The following is a 17,134-nucleotide window of genomic DNA, read 5'->3' on the forward strand; positions in this document are numbered from 1 at the left end:
GGACCTAAGAGGGCCATGGTGAACTTAATCTAGTTGGTATGGACATTTGGTAGAAGCAGTCAGATGCTCTGAAGCACATTCACCCAAATATTATGAGGTTTGTGCAGGAGGCCAATATCAAAAGGAGGAAAGTTCCTGCTCAGAGATACAGGAGCTCATAGAACTATAGGTGAGAGGAAGCATCTCAAACCCGAGCAGATTCTCTCAAGTGTCAAAGGTACAGGCATGGTAGCCATTGACGAGGAATGGAGTATCCGATTGCCCACACTGTAGTTGAATTCAATGGCTAGTTGCCCATGGTTGATGAAGGGGCGAGAGAAGAATTTTGCTAGATGTCTCCTGGGTAATGCTTTAATTGCCCCTGGCTTAGAACCAGTACCAGAAGCCTATTTCGCTTGGACCACATAAGCTGTGTTGACCAGAGCACAGGCTGCATATCTATCTCAGAATAAGACTCAGAGAAGGCACTGGTCATGGCATCCACACCCCCTGCAGCAGACGGAGGAGAGAGTGAGAAACATGAAGCAAACAAGTTTGGGTTACTGCCAGAGCTGATGGGGTGAGCTGTTGGAGGACGTACCTTACCTGGAGTATTTCCGCACAGCACAAGTTGATTGGATTATGCCTGCAGTACTTTGGAAGGAAGCCTAGGAGCAGGTCAGCAAAAAAGAGTGGTGGAAAGACTATGCTCAAGAAAGGATAGCAAACTATACAGTGAGTCGGCGAATTCTGAGCTGGATACCAGCAAGAGGCTTGTGGTTCCAATAGTGCATAGCAGTGTTAAGCAATTCACAGAAGTCCCTTCCTGGGCACCTAGATGTTGGTCAGGATACAGGGCGCGAAACGGTGCATCAAGGCAACCAAGTGTCAGGTGGGACATCCACTGTAATCTACTTTGGGGATCGGATAGAGTAGAGAAATACTTACCCATTGGATGTGAAGATCCAATCTATGCTAGAGTGGAAAGTACCCACTCCCCAGTCAGAAGTTAGAGACGTTTCATGACATACGGACTACTATATGAACTTTGTAGTTGTTCATAGGTCCATAGTAACCCATTCAACATCTAAAAAGCAGCACAAGAAGGAAGATGATCTGCACTGGGAAACTTTTGAGTAACTGAAGATAACTATGGGTCTATAGTTGCATCCTTGACATCCCGGACATCAGAGAAGCGTAAAAAAGGTTATATGAACTGCAGAGTTTCAGGCCTTTTAGACCATTTAGGCAGCACTAAGCAACACACTGTACTCAAGACCTCTGACTACAGTCACTCTTTCATTGCAAAGATGGAAGCTTCTGGCTGAGTTGGAGGGATACTGGCTCAGCTTGATGACGACAAGGGGAGAGCATCTGATAGCCTTTATTAAACATAAGTTACTATCCAGATAACAAAACTGGGTGGAAATTGAGAACTGATTTGCCATAGTGCCTCAGAAGGTTGCGAGTGTGTCAGTTTGGTACTAAGTCTGTGGTGCAAGCAGATCACAAATCACTCAAGTAATTAGTGGCAATGAAGGTTGGTGTATTACAACCCCTGAGTAAACTGCTGAATGAACAGGTCAGAATTATGAGTTGGACGATATTTAACGTATCCAATATTTATTGGATGTGTTAAATATCTCAACCTTTGTTAAATGGATGGTCAAACCGGTCTAAATTAATAGGTTAAATGTATACACAGGATTTACTGTACACTGCAGTTTTTGGAGTGTTACACACCAAAATCTGCATGCTACTCCCCAGAAACTCGTAATGAGTGGTATTTAGCTCACCCAATAAATAACGTGCCCCATGGTATTACAATTTATCAGGTGTGATAAATAGCACCAATACTCTTAAATCAGGCCTAAATTTGCTGAGATGGTCTACTGGACTGAAAGGCAATATTACTACAGCTTAAGGATGGAATGAATCACAGGAATTTAGATGTACTTTCCCCCAGGCTTTTTCCATTCAGCAGGGTTGTGACCCACTGTTGGGGAAGTCTGGAGATCAGAGGAAGGCATATATATCCTTTTTATGCAAAAACCTACTGTACGTTAGATATGAATGAGGAGTTAGCCTGAGTATTTTTTTTTAATCAATAGGACCATTAAAGTATGCAGCAAAAAGAGACGATGTGCCCTAAATCAGAGAAATCAACCCCTAAAGGAGAGAATCTATCTCTTTAAAACACAGATGATATTTCTTTGTGGACACGGCCATCCTTCAGCAAGCCATTCTTTTCCTTGGAAGTATGCCGCCCATCCGGTAAAACGTCATGAAGTGGGTAGTAAGGCTTTCTCAAGAGCTATACACAACACCGCCTCAATTTCACTCAATGTCAATATTAAGATCGTCACTTTTTCCTAAAGGGTGCGTGGAGGGGCCCATTGGGAACAATCACTAGTATCTTCAAATGGGTGAGGAAACAACTTAAAGGGTTTAATAGGTTGGTAATTGACATTTATCAAAACACAAAAGCATAAACAATAAGCGTAAAGGATACAGTGGTCTGGTACTGAGTAATTTAGAGAACTGTTTAGAAATCTGAAAGCAGGAGAAAGTTTAACGCAATTTATAAGTAGAGGTTACAAACTGAACCATTAATATACACTAAACTGGGAAAGTAGCTTAAGAGTAGCAACAAACTGAGGCGGTAAACTGCAGCACACTCAATGTGCAATGATAGAGAAACAAAATATTATAATAATGTACAGCACATGGAGAAAAGCCCAGCTTCAGTCTGCGGCGACATGAAGCGGCACAGGAAGAAACTGGAGACACTATCAAAGGGTAAACAAAACCCAAGACAGTATAAACAAAGATACAAGTCTCTATGAAAACACATCAAAAACAATTTAAAAGCAATGCCAAAACCAGAAATAAAACTTTGATAACGATAAACATTTTCAGAAAGTTGAAAGACAAGGTAGCATTTTCATTGTACAGATAAACATCATAACATCGGGGAATACTTATCAGTAAAATGTAAAGATGAAACATACCATAACGTGGATGCCAGTGCAGAAAAGAGTAAAGGTTTCTAATTGCACTCAGAAGCATGAAGCATGGAATCTGACAGAGTTACACTGGCTCAGTCTGAATGCATTTACTTTGTGACCTCACTATGTTTGTGAGGTCATGATTCCATCCTTGCTTTCAGTGGTAATAAAGATTAGTGGTCATCATGTAAGCTTCTCAGAATTGGCAAAAAATCCATCATCTGGCCCTGAAGCAAACAGTTCTGCCATTTCCCAAGGGCAACGGAGTCCAGCTAAATTATCAGCAACTAAGGGTTTGAGGTCGCTTCACCTGCCCTGAAGCATCCTTCAAATGGAAGGTGTAACAGAGTTGATCGAAATAAAAAGAATTATTAAAAAAAAGACGATTCGATCTAGGTCTACCTCCTTCACAGGTATAAGGGCTGATTATCCAGCTTCTATCCCGGAAGCATACCTCGGCCTGGAGGTACCACAGTAAATGGGGTCTTGCTTGTTCTTTAACGGCTTAACGTTTCAGGTCCCTTTCCCTAAAATATCCCAAGGTCAGGAAATGTAGAAATGTAGCTCACCTTTCACCATAAAGGTTTTGAGATCTACCCTTCTATGTCGGAACCATGCCTAGACCACAGGTCTAACAGAGGAGGTCTAACTCCATGTTCAGCAAATAAATGTTTAAGATCCAATGGCTAAAGCCAAAGAAGTATTCCAATCCTAAATAGGTTATCTGTCAAGAAAGGCTAGCTAAATAAGTTTATAGAGGGTACAAATTTAATCTTATACCCCTTAAGAATTCCATCCAGGATTGCGTCCAACATAGGACTAGCTCACTCTTCAACAGATAAAGGTTCCAGACCATTTCTCTAACCCCTTCGAACAATCCTAATCTAGAAAGGAGAGCAGCCTTTGACTTCCTTCTTAATCCTAACCAGATAAAGGTCACATATGCTTTCTTTAATCACTGAAGCATCAATGGTCCAGCAAGACCAGCAAACTAGGACAACTAGCTCAAGTCTCACTAGATAAAGGGTGTCTAGCTCCCAAAGCCTATATTTAAAGAATAAGGAAACTCACAAGCTCTAACACATACAACTTTAGCTTCCATCGCAATAGCACCCAATGCTACCCACAGCATACTTTAACATTCAATGACATTTTTGAACCACTAATGAGCAAGACCTTACCTTCAATATTTCTGCTGTGATTATGAACTCTGCCCGCTTGCCCTCTGATATCCTGGATTTTGAACTTGATGGTCCTAAACCTAAAAAGTGCTTGAACTTTTCCCGCAGGCCAGTGTCCTTGCCCGGCATCTTTGCCATGGTAGAGATAGGATGACGTGCTTCCACAAAGACAGGTCAGTGATCAGCATTTGAAAGAGGCTCCTACAAATGCAAATAAAAGCTAGTTCACATAAAAGCATTACTGACAGAAAGACAATATAGTATCTCTAAAGTGCAACAAACATCCTATGGTTTCTTGGCACTAACAGAACATGTATAGGGAAATCAAGTGGTGGCTAAAGGTGTAAACACTGGCTAAATACAAATAATCAAGTTCTTCCTGAAGGACATCAGATTATTGTGAGTTTGAATAGTGAGAGATAATGAACTGCTCAATCGAGGAACAGCCACAGAAAAAGCCCTCCCTCCAGTTCTTGTTTATTTTACCCTGGGAACATGTAGCAGAAGGAGATTGCAAAATCTTAATCTTCTCCCTCTTTCTTTGGGAACAAGCCCTGAAGAAGGGCTTGATCCTTTCCATAGAATGCCTTATGGCATTAACATAAGACTTGGAATTGTATTCTCTTATTCATTGGAAGCCAGTGGAGACATCTCTGACATTCAGAAATTGAATCCTGTTTGCTCCAACTAAAGATTGTTCCTACTGCAGCATTAAAAAAAATAAAACAATTACGGTTGCCGATGGCCTTTTTTAGGTCGAGCATGTAGCAGCGCACATGCGCTGCTCTGGCGAGACTTTTTGTAGGGGACTTTGAAAAGGTCACCACTCGCTTGTGCATGTGGTTTTGTTTTTGTCACAGGCTATTGGCTTTTGCGTGCATCTTTCTAAGAAGGACAGCATGCAATTGGGCAAAGGCGGGCGCATGTTCCGCCTTTGCTCCGCCCACAGCCTATTGCTTGCGGTTATCTGCACGGGCCACATCGGTTTTCAATTATCGTGCACAGATGCGTGCGCGATAATGCAAAACAGATGTCTCGCTGTGGCGCGCGCACCACTGGCGTGCTTGTTATTGCATTGGTGTTTTGTCATGTTTTCCTGGTGCACCTTTCACGAGCTCCCTTTCACAGCCCTCATTCCTGAATGACTGTATGAAGGGCTGGCATCTGAACTACTCCCGGAGACCATAATTTCCAGACAAAGCAAATGGAATGTGTCAGGCCTCACGCACACAGGGCTCGTGCCGTCATTGGAATCCGGCGCTGTTCTTCTACCACATCATCTCCCAGAATGAAACGGAATGACTTTTTCATACACTGCTAGGCCTGACTGAACCGACTGAGCAGCGGAATGAATCGCACAGTCTCTGGAATATAAATGACATCAGGGACAGTGCGCGCGCCCTGCTTAACCATGAGGCTCGATTCTACTCTAGGCGCTTTCGAGGGCTTGGCCCAGAGACTTGAATGGTGCGCAATGGCGCCCAAACGCAGGCAGCGCAATGCGCCCCGATATTTCATTAGGCAAACCATGCCAATGTAAATTTATCACACCGCGCTCTTTCGGTGGCAAGTCCATTAGTTGTACATATTTCGATGCATGGACCGCTTAGGACGGTTAGCGCCTTCTCGCTTTCCGATCTATTTTTTAATCGAGTGAACATGCCGACAAGAGTGTGGGAGGCAGACTGAGGCGAGAGAGAAGCTGTTCCTTTATATTCAAATAGCTTATGGACGGACAAGGCGCGTTTTATTTGCCTTGAAGGTGGGCTCCAAAGATGAAATGGCTGTTCTAATCATTGGTGTGATAACGCTTGCAAGAGGGAGTTGCAATTTAGGGTTAAAGCACATAAAAATGCAAACACTGATTCAAGAACACTGATTCGGAAATGTTACTGTAACATGATTGATCCAAGGACCCATAGTCTGGTAACACTCTGTTCTTGCAGCATAGGCATGATGAATCACAGATAAAAGGGGATGCCAACATGATGTTTTCGAACAATCCGCCAAACTATTTCACACACCCGTGTCAGTAGTTTACGCATTTTTCTCACATAAAACACCAATCCTGGCATTATATCACCTACTCCCCTCCCCAGCCCAAAAACCAAGAACTATGACGCCGTACTGCGACATCATTGCTTTGATCTTTTAATATCTGTATAGGTAGAAACCACTTAACGATTATTTAAACATTTTAAAGAGCACGCTTTGGGTTGGTACATTTAGATGGAAATCGGGAGACTAGATGCAATCCAAAGTATGCACACAATTGTTTCCTTTCGGTCTCCAGCTAAGAATACTAAAGCCCACAGCTCATGCTGTACCGTCTGGCTGTTTTCACAGTTTCGCTTTGAAGAGCACACTTACTTCGAATGTAAGCGAACAGTAATCGATCAGCATTTATCACAAGAGAATCTCCCTACGGCTCTGGTAAAATGTACTTACGTCGGTTTGCATGTGTACGTTAAGTTGTATATAGCATTGGCTTAGGTGTACGACAGCACGAAGCCTTAGGTATTTTCTTCCACTGATGACACAGTGGGAATTACCTCACCTCTCACATGCGAAAAGCCCTGGGAGGGGTGAAGAGCAGTGTTGTAGTGTAGTTCCTATATCCCAGATAGGCTCTGCGCATTGGAATAAAATACACTATAGTTTTGACATAGGACTGAGGTCAGTATGCCTCTATCGAGTACATTAAACGCATTTACTTGTGTGTGCCAGCTAACTCAGAGGTCACTAGAAACTTCTCAAATAAACAAGAAGGGATTTGTTTCTGACAACTGCATAAACATGACAACTTTGTTTCCCTTAGAATCGGAACAGTGTCAGAATCGTGGAAACAATATATAACAGTTTCACTCAGTCAATCGTGCATGCTTAGTTTCTACAGAGTTTACACAGAAATATGTAGACTGGCGTTTTAATAAAAAGGGTTTATTGAACAGTCTTATTTCTCGTGCAAGAGATATGAACTGCTACAATCGTGAGACAGAATTCAAAGTATAATACGTACAGCGTTAGCAGGAAGATAACATAATACTGCAATAGCATGGTTTGTAGCTATGACATATATTCATAAAAATACATACACAAATAACACAGGCTAAAATTGTGAATACTCATCTGGTGCTTCTAGCTAGTTTTAACCCAGTGTACCTACCCTAAGTGTAGTACGAGGTAAGAAGTAGGTGCTGTTTTTCCTATAGTCTAGTTGGGCTATAGTTTAGATTGGTGTTTCCAAGAGTTGCCAAAAGTCCCTCTAGGTTCTAGTCTGCTCCATACCTTAGAATGGGAGAGGTTGGAATCTCATTCCGGGTCTTGATCTCGAACACCCCGGAAGGGGAGTCAATAAAAACACTGGAGCTGGATTCTCTGCGAGGAGGATGGCAGCGTCTGGTCATTGCATCAGGCGGGGACTCCAATTCCTTCCGAAATTGCCGTGGTGACCCGTGTCGAGCTGTGTAGCCGAGCCGTGGTTTGCCATGGCAAGTGAAGGTATATTTATCACTTAAAAGGTGTCAGGGATGTGGAATTCCTATAGCCCGACGCCCGGGACATATTGTTTTTGGTCAAGGGCAACAAGTTTTCATGTGTATTTTGTCCTTGGGACAAGTAGGCCCATCTCCCTGCAGCACACACCCTCTGGCTGAGAGTTTGCAGTACCACATTATAGATCAGGGAAGAACACGGTCTGCAGTTAAGGCAATATTTTTGTACATTTGTTAATGCTGTTTAAACTTGTATTTATGGTTCATTATTTGAAAGCCTTTATTATTAGGGTGAGCGCTATAAGTGTTGTAAGCTCTGAGTGCACTACTGACAGTCTTTACAGTATAAAAATGTGTACACACGTTTTCAAAGTTTAGCAAGATGAGGCTATGTATAATGCTCCCAGAATACTTTCCGATTTGATGCAAATATTTCCAGAAGCTTGAAAGCAAGATTTATGATTCTTTGCTTTCAAAATAAAATGTTCATAAAAAATGAAAGCGGGAAAAAAAACATTTCGCTAAACTAAGGTAAAATTTCAGGTACCATTTCTTGCAGCATCATTTAGTAACATGTGTTGATGCATGTTAATATTTCCCAAACATTTTTATAGTATAAAAATCAGTGTAACCAGTTTCAATAAGATTATGGGAAACAAAAATAAACAAGCACTGGCAAAGCCAGTAGGTCTGAAATTGGTGGTCAGCTTTTTAGTTTTGTCAATGTATGAATTGTTTAGGCATGGTTTTTGTAAGACCTTATTGGTATGGGAGCTGCCGGGCCTTCACAATTATAACAAACACTGGCAAAAGCAAAAATTGTTTTTGATGTCTAAAAGCACACATTGCCACAGTAGTTACTGGCACCGAACAAGGCTACTTTGTGTGACGTTATGCTCCTTGTGAAAAAGCAGAATGCTGTCACTCACAGTGAAGCCAGCCGAAACAAAGAGACCAAATTTTGCTAAACACAAAAGGACATGGTCAACGCTAGACCAAATTATGGGCCCAATTATTAAAGAAAGTCTCCAAAGTGCCCCCATGTAATATGTCCTTGCATTAAGTGCAGCTATAAGGCTTTAGTGAATTCCCCATATGTAGATTTGCTCATGCGAAAATCTGAGTGTTTGCAAGTTCACTTTCCTTCCAACCACTTTTTTCCAAACTCTGGAAGAATGTTTATGTCCGCCACTAATAGGAGTATATTTCCAACATTTGTCAGACTGGGAAAAGAGTTGCTGAAAACCCTTAAAACATGCAAGTTAGGGGGCGTGGCTTCGATGGCAGCCTGAGCGGACGTGCTCTGTGTGGCTCCCCGGCCCAATGCCCTTTAGCACGCTGTAATTTGCCATAAAACTCCCCAAAACCAGCTTCAGTCTAAGCCGCAGGGCAGCGCCCCACCGCGACGACCCCCAGGCTGACTTACGGAGTGGTGGAGAGCCGGGGCGCCCGGTTCCGAACATCGCGACGGAGCCCGGGAGGCCCAGCAACATGGCGGCGCGCAAGTGAATCTGCTCGACTGCGCGGGCGGAGAGGAGCATCCAAGACGCCAGCTCAGAGACCCGGCGGGAGACGGTGAGAGCCCCCTGTGCCTTGACCGCGGCCGACTACCCGGCACCCGGGAACTCTGCTTCAGGACCTCCCGCGGGGACTCGGCGGGCCCCCTCAAATCAAGCCCCCGGCTTCAGGCCTACGCGGCGGGGACGGGCCCGATCGGGGCTGCCTCGTACCGCCCACTGCCCGCCGCGACACACATCCCGCCCCGGCCCCCTTCCAGACGCCGAGACCCGGCGTAGAGCTTCACCTTGGGGCCGGGGCGTTGCTTGCCACCGCCGATCCTCCTGCGGGGGCTGCGCCATACTCGAGGCCCCGGCGCGGGCCTTGACTCGCGGAAGCGATCCACACCACCAGCGCGCCTGGGGGCCCCCGGCGGCTCGGGATCCGGGCCCCCCCTCATCACGCTTCTGCCCTGCCCCCCCCCCGCCTGGACTGCCTAATCGGCGGGGGACCTTCGCCCCGGCACCGAGGAACCACCGGTTCTTACATTGGACCATCTTCACACCCGACGTCCAGTGGGGGACCTCGCCCTGTCGGAGTGCGGTGCGGCTGGCGTGATTCACGAGCCCTCCCGAGGTCTCCAGCTTCTCAGCCCCGCCGCGTGGCGGTTCATGCCGGCCGTCCCTAGCCTGCTGCGGAATCGAAGTCAGGAGACCCACCACGTGAAATCGGACCACAGGGGGCCTAGCTCAACCGCCGAGGCCACTGGTCCTGACTTTAGTGCAATCTTGCGCCACGCCACCACATAGCTTCACACGCGGCCTCAGCACACACCTTCGAGTTCTGACCCTGGCCCTGTTGGTGGCACCCAGCTGCCGGCCGGCCCGCTACCTGCCTCCCCGGCCTCAGGACGGTTCATCCGCACACCTTTGACGGTCTTCGGCGACTCTAACGCCCACGGATACTGCTGAGCGGCGTGGACACCCTCAACCGGAGCCCCCACATTCAGGCGAACCGAGGGGAGCGCCTCGACCTCGCTGCTCGTGGCTGTCTGCTCGCCTCATCCAACGCATCGCCCAGGAACCCCTGCGGACCTGCCGCTTGACTTCCGAGCGCGGCCTGCTGCCCGCCTGCGCCCAGCTGTTGGGGTACTACGCTCAGCTCCGGCCACCTGCCTTGCGACAATACTGGTGCCTGCGTGGAGCTCCGGAGCCCCACGGGGAGCTGCTCGGGCTCCTCCTTCCCCCTCTGCCTGGATCCGCAGTCTCCTGGCTTCGACACCATGGCTCACTCCAACCGCAAGGGTAATCGAAACATTGTGGACCTTTTGCATAAATCTGCATCGAAGGTGGAAAAGGCCCCAGCGGCTACATCCCCAAAGCCCCAGGTGAGCCCCCAGACACAGGAGGACGACGACACCGCCCCTATCACCAAAGCCTTCCTGGCCTCCCTCTTCAATACCTTGCGAGAGGACTTTCAAACTCTGAAACAAGAACTCACCGGGGAACAGAGGGAGCTGCGTCGAGACCTGGATGGCCTGGGCGAGCGGGTGGCCTCGGTGGAGGAGGCGGATCAGTCACGCAGCATGGAGGTGGAGAGGCTGCAGCAGGAGATTCTTCGGCTCCAAGACCAACAGGTGGACCTGCAATCGCACTCGGAGGACCTCGAGAACCGCTCCAGGCGGAATAACATAAGAATCCGCGGAGTTCCATCCAACGCAGAAAAGCCCAATCTGGTGGAATATTTGCAAGAATTGTTCCGAGAGATTTTAGGTGAACCTCAGGACTTTGCGATAAGAATCGACCGAGCACACAGAGTGGGCCTGGCGCGTCGCACCCGGCCCCTCCTCCGGATATCTTGGCCTTCCTTCCAGACTTTCCCCTCAAGGAACGCATCCTGCGAGAGGCCCGCAAGGCACAGCCTATTCACTTCCGCGATGTACCTGTAGCTCTTTTTCAGGACCTTTCCACCATCACTCTACAGAAACGCAAGTCCTTTCGCATAGCAACAAACTTCTTGAGAGACAATGGTATACCCTACTCCTGGGGTCACCCATTCCGCCTGATCTTTAAATGGAAGGGGTCGCTCCATCAACTCAGATCACTCCGAGACACTTGCGCCCTCCTGAACATTGAAGTGCCGGAGGGGTCCGGGTCCAGAGACGCGTCTCCACGTCGAACACAGGAAGACTGGAGGGATTGGGAAGACTTGTTCTGTTGGGGTTAGGGAGGGTCTGTTGAGTTTGGGGTTGGGGGTGCAGGGGACGGGTGCCCGGACTGGGGGTGGGGCACGGGACGCGAGGGTGGGGACCAGTATGCCAGGGGACTTACACAGGGTTAAAATGCCACTTACATTCTGTCCGGCGCGAAGACATCCGGCACTGCTCTGTTCGATTCTCCCCGCATTCTCACATGATGGCTGACACACTTAAAGTACTGTCTCTCAATGTCAAAGGCCTCAACAATCCGATCAAGCGAAGGGCGGTCATCTCGTTCTTAGACAATTCGGAGGCTGACATCTGCTTGTTGCAGGAGACACCTCCTGCCCAAGGACTGGCACAGGATGCGCTCCCGGGCCTTTCCCCAACAATACTTTTCCTCTCTGCCGTCCAAGAAGGCGGGAGTAGCCATTCTAGTGTCCCGACATTTCCGAGGCCGGGTGGGAGCCAAAGCAGGGGAGATCAAGGGACGCCTTCTGACACATACTTTCCTTGTGGGACATAGCTCGTACACGATAGGCTCCATTTACGCTCCCAACACGAACCAAGAAACGTTCCTGAAAGCTGCACTTTCTGAGACACTACAATCACCTCACTCTCACCTGATCGTTGGGGGGGGACCTCAATCTTGTCATGGACACGAATATGGATAGATCCGGGCACCGCTATGGTGACACTGGCGCGCTTTCAGACACAGGCAGATTATGGCTGCAGGACAGAGACATAGTAGATCTTTAGGAGATTAACGCACCACACCACAGCGCGCTACACCTTCTACTCCCACGTACACCACACCTATGCGCGTCTAGATCACTTTTTGGGTACCTCGGACCTGATTCCTCACATTGCCGAGATCTCCATAACCCCAGCGGCCCTCTCTGACCACGACGCGGTGGAGCTGACACTCAGGGTGCCCAGGTCCCCACGCAAGCCAGGCTCATGGAGGCTCCATGAGCCCCTCCTGCAGAGACCAGCCGTTGTCAAACAAATTCGGGACTGCATCTCGGACTATCTCGCCTCTAATGACACCCCTACGATCTCGATATCCTCTCTTTGGGGAGCCTTGATGACCGTGGTTAGGGGGAACTGATAGCGATCGCTGCTGCGGACGCCAAAGCTCGCAAAGGAAAAAGGGTGGACCTCACAGCACAAGTAGCTGAACTGGAGAGAGTTCACAGTCGTACCTGCGCCCCGAGAATATGGCGCCAACTGAAGGCAGCTAGGGCTCAGTTGGCCAGTCTAGATACTGACAGGGCGGAATTCGCTGCACTTCGTCTCCGCCATACGTATTATGTAGGGGGCAACCGCACTGGACGCCTCTTGGCAAGCGCCCTAAAGGCGAAGACTCAACGCTCGAAAATAACCGAGCTGCAAGACAATTCTGGTCACACTATTACAGATGACACACAGGTTGCTTCTGCTTTTCGCTCCTTCTACGCCTCCCTGTACAGTGCGGAGAAAGTGTCGCCTACAGCAGTCAAGGACTATTTGATGTCGGCCAACATTACGCCACTTTGCCCAACGAAATCAGAGGCTCTGGAGGCTCCTATTAATTCGGACAAGGTTCTAGCTGCTATCGCACGCCTCCGCCCACTCAAATCGCCGGGCCCCGATGGTTTCTCGTCAGGCTTTTATAAAACCTTTGGCCGCACCCTAGCTCCCATATTAACGAGGCTGTTTCATTCCTTTGAGGGCCCGAGCTCCATCCCACCAGACATGTTGGCGGCTGATATAGTGGTTTTGCCCAAGCCGGGCAAACCCCCGACACACTGCTCCGCGTTCCGCCCCATCTCCTTACTCAATCTGGACTTGAAACTGTTCACTGGGGTCCTGGCGGCCCGCTTGGGCCCTTGCCTCCCGGAAATTCTTGAGCCGGACCAATCAGGCTTCGTCCCAAATCGCCAATGTAGCGACAATACTAAAAGACTACTGCACCTCGTGGACAAGACTCATTTCCAAGACTCGGAATCGGTTCTGCTGGCCATAGACGCGGAGAAGGCGTTTGACCGTGTCGACTGGACCTACCTGCAAGCGGTCATGCAGAGATACCACCTGGGGGATCGATTCCAAGCGTGGATCGCAAGTGGCTACCACCACCCCACGGCCCGTGTACGGCTCGGTGGCCTCCATTCGGACGCCTTCGAGATCCAAAGAGGCACCCGCCAGGGGTATCCTCTCTCGCCCCTTTTATTCGCCCTCTACATGGAACCCCTGGCACAAAACATCCGTGATAATCCCAGCATTAGCGGCGTCCCTTTTGGCCATGAACCCCACACGCTGGGGCTGTATGCCGATGACATTATAGCAGCCTTGGACAGACCATCCAGCTCGGTGCCTGCTTTCCTGGGGGAGCTGGAAGCATTCGGAGCGGTGTCTGGCTTTAAGATCAACCGGGGGAAATCCCTGATACTGCCCCTCGGCAGCTATGCCCATCCTAACGCCCCGTTGCCTGAATTCGGCTGCGACCTATCGACCACCACGCAACTCCCGTATTTGGGGATCACACTTACCTCCTCCACGGTTTCGACGGTGGCCCTCAACTACAAAAAACTGTCCTCCCAAATCAAAGCTGACTTTGCGAGATGGTCGAAACAACCCCTCTCTTTACAAGGTCGCGTTGCGGCAGTAAAGATGTCCGTGCTACCTAAAATCCTGTATGTCTTCCAGACTCTCCCGGTACAGCCGCCACCGGGCGTGCTCGCCGAACTACAACACGCCATCCACCAGTTCATCTGGGAACGGAAACGCGCACGCTTGCACAAACAGGCAGCACATAGAAGCGTCGATGAAGGTGGCCTCGGAATCCCTAACCTCCTACAGTACTTCTGGGCTTCTCAACTCCGCTATTTAGTGGAGTGGTACAGACCTGAATCTGAGAAGAGATGGCTATTTCAGGACAGCAATGGCTCGGACGTCGCTGTGGAAAATCCCGTTTCTCACCCGCCAGCATAGACCACAATACCTCCTTCGCTCCCCCATTACACGCACCCTCATGAAGGTTTGGGATTCGGTGGCAGTCAAGAGAGGCCTGACGACTTTCCCCTCACCGCTTACTCCACTCTTTGACAACCCCGAATTTCCACCGGGCACGGACCCTCGCACCTTTCCACAGTGGCGGACCACGGACTGCCGCTCGGCCAGCCATCTTTTTGACATGGAGGGATTTCTCCCTTTCTCCGATATAACCCAGGGCTACGGAATAACCAACCCCCACATGTACCAATACTTTCAACTCCGCCATTGGCTCCTGACTCCGGAGAATGCCCCTCTGGTCGGGCGCCGGATGACACCCTTCGAACGCTGGCTGGTGTCGAAGGACTCGGATAAACACCTTATTTCAGAGCTCTATAAGATGCTATCCCCTGAGCCTAGCCTAGTTAAAACAGCAGTGCAAAGACGCTGGGAATTGGAACTCGGAAGGACACGCTCACACAAAGAATGGGAATTCATATATTACAGAGCAACACACACCACCCGCAACACTCATGCTAGAGAATCTGCGATGAAACTGGCCATCTACTGGCATCTCACCCCAGCGCGACTCAACCAAGGCAACCCTCTCCGCAGCGCGTTGTGTTGGAGGGGATGTGGCGAAAAGGGCACCCTGACACATCTCTTATGGGACTGCCGCCAACTGCGGGGGTACTGGAAAGCTGTCCTGGATGACAGACTCCACTTTTGCAACTGAACTCCCACGCTTTCCGGCATACACGATCTTGGGTCTGCCCAATGCGCTCACGTTCCCCTTGCGTTCACCTCGTGGCAAGCAGATGGGTATTGCCATACAGGCCGCGTCACAACATGTCCTGTCACTATGGGGCTCTACCACACTACCCACCCACACTGGCTGGCTACATAAACTTTGGTTCACGATAGGCATGGAGCGTATACAGGCCACACTTACTCACACTGCTACTTCATTCCAGAAAACTTGGCAGCCGCTCATAATATCGCACACACACCTGGAAGTGCTATGGTGAACGCTCTGGACAACAGGCATACTGGTCGGGGTGGGGGGAGGGGGGTGCGGTTGGGTTCCAGGGGGGGGGGGGGGTTGGGTTCCTCTTACTGTTCTGTTCAATGACCACTCTTCTGTGGCTCCTGTCCCGAAAACTGGGCACCGCATTTCTACATGGGCATGGTTCATCTGCTTTCCTTTGGATTACTAGGGAAGACTTGTATGTCTGTCTCGATCGCCACACCTGCCTATTACATATGTATAATATTGTATTGCCTGCCTCTTTCTGCTTCCAAAAATCAATAAAAACACATTTGAATTTAAAACATGCAAGTTAGTAGGTTGGCACAGACTCAAAAGGGCATTCTAACCCCGGAACTATTGCTTACCACTACCATCAGCCCCCGTATGTAGATCTGCGGAAATGTGGACACATAAGAGGATTTAAAGTATTCAAACACTACTATGGTATGAGCCCTGGCATAATCAGAAAGGCTACATCAGAGCTCTTATATAATGAGATTGCTGCCAAAATTTGTCGCCGCGCTCCATGGCACCAAAGGGACAAGTGGATTTTGTTATAGGACAAGTAGATTTATGAAGCAACCTGCCCCATGGACAAGTAGTTATTTTATTAAATTCCACACCCCTGAGGTGTTTAGGAATGCCAGTATGGACGTAAAAGTCGGGCATAGGAACGTCATGAATGAACCCCTAAGGAATAGATTTTCATGCATAATAAATGAGTTCTTGGAGAAATCAATAATCCAAGCAAGGGAAAGTCCTAAAGGCTTATGAGTCTGGTTTTTCAAGAACTCATTGTGACGTGGATGGACGGATGTAGGTGGCCATGCCTGTATTTGGTTAGCATGAATAATGCCTAAATAAGGGTAGGATTTCTATTCCTATATAAGGGCAATGCGAATTGTGCCTATATAAGGGCGTAAATCGGAGAACCTATATACGGTTTCTAAATCGACACACAACAGTGCTGGTGGGTTGAGCTAAAGCAGCACTTGCTGTAGGAGAACCGTGTATCACGGAAAATATTTCACATTACTGCAAAGCAATACAACGGAAGAAACATCGAACAGAAGATAAATTTTAAACAATCCCTATTACACACACTTCATAGAAACACATTATTTTCTGAGGTGTACGGAACCATGTGTCGGTGTTTTTTTTGCACGATTTTCAAAACAAAAAGCATCAACATTTGTTTACTTTTAGATGTCAAATAATGCCAGTGGAAAATACTTTTTTGCGACATGCAGGTCTTGACTCGGAATTAGGTCACCACCCCTTTTCCCGACTACAGTTAAATTGAATAATAGGAGCACCTCTTGTTTACAATGATTTGGCAAAAACAGCAATCTTATGCTCTGTATAAAAAAAGGTGTCACCATGTCTGAGAGGTTTATTCCTCCCATTTGAGTCTGCAATTGTTTTCCTCGTGGAAAAAAACCCTTTAGATGCAAGGAATACTCATAAATAGAATGCAAGGTCATGCAGTTCTCTCAAAGGCGAGTCATGCAAGGGTCACATGCGGTTCATGAGGTCTCACTAATTGATGCATAGAATACAAATATGCATAGATGTATAGGTATGCACCAACTAGTCAGTAAGAGATGAGCTCCTAATGAGCCTAATCAATGTTAAGGTTAAAATGTACACCTCTGCTCTGCTCTGCGCTCAGCTCCAAAAGCTTTTCGGGCAGTAACCTCTCTGGCCTACAACATAACCAACAATCGGCAAAAAGGGTACTGTTTACACCCAAAAACATGTACACCCAAAAACAT

The 17,134-nt window shown here is 48.1% G+C and overlaps 1 protein-coding gene across 1 annotated transcript in view; it reads right to left on the reverse strand.

Annotated features, from left to right (window-relative positions):
* The window catches only part of TSC2 (TSC complex subunit 2), a 279,890-nt gene that overhangs the window by 212,602 nt on the left and 50,154 nt on the right, over positions 1–17,134 (reverse strand). Inside the window, 1 exon segment of the mRNA XM_078664852.1 lies at positions 4,169–4,369. Coding sequence (XP_078520978.1) covers positions 4,169–4,306 — 138 coding nt within the window. The 5' untranslated portion in view covers positions 4,307–4,369.

Source organism: Lissotriton helveticus, chromosome 10 (genome assembly GCF_964261635.1).
Source record: "Lissotriton helveticus chromosome 10, aLisHel1.1, whole genome shotgun sequence".
NCBI classification, from domain to species: Eukaryota; Metazoa; Chordata; class Amphibia; order Caudata; family Salamandridae; genus Lissotriton; species Lissotriton helveticus.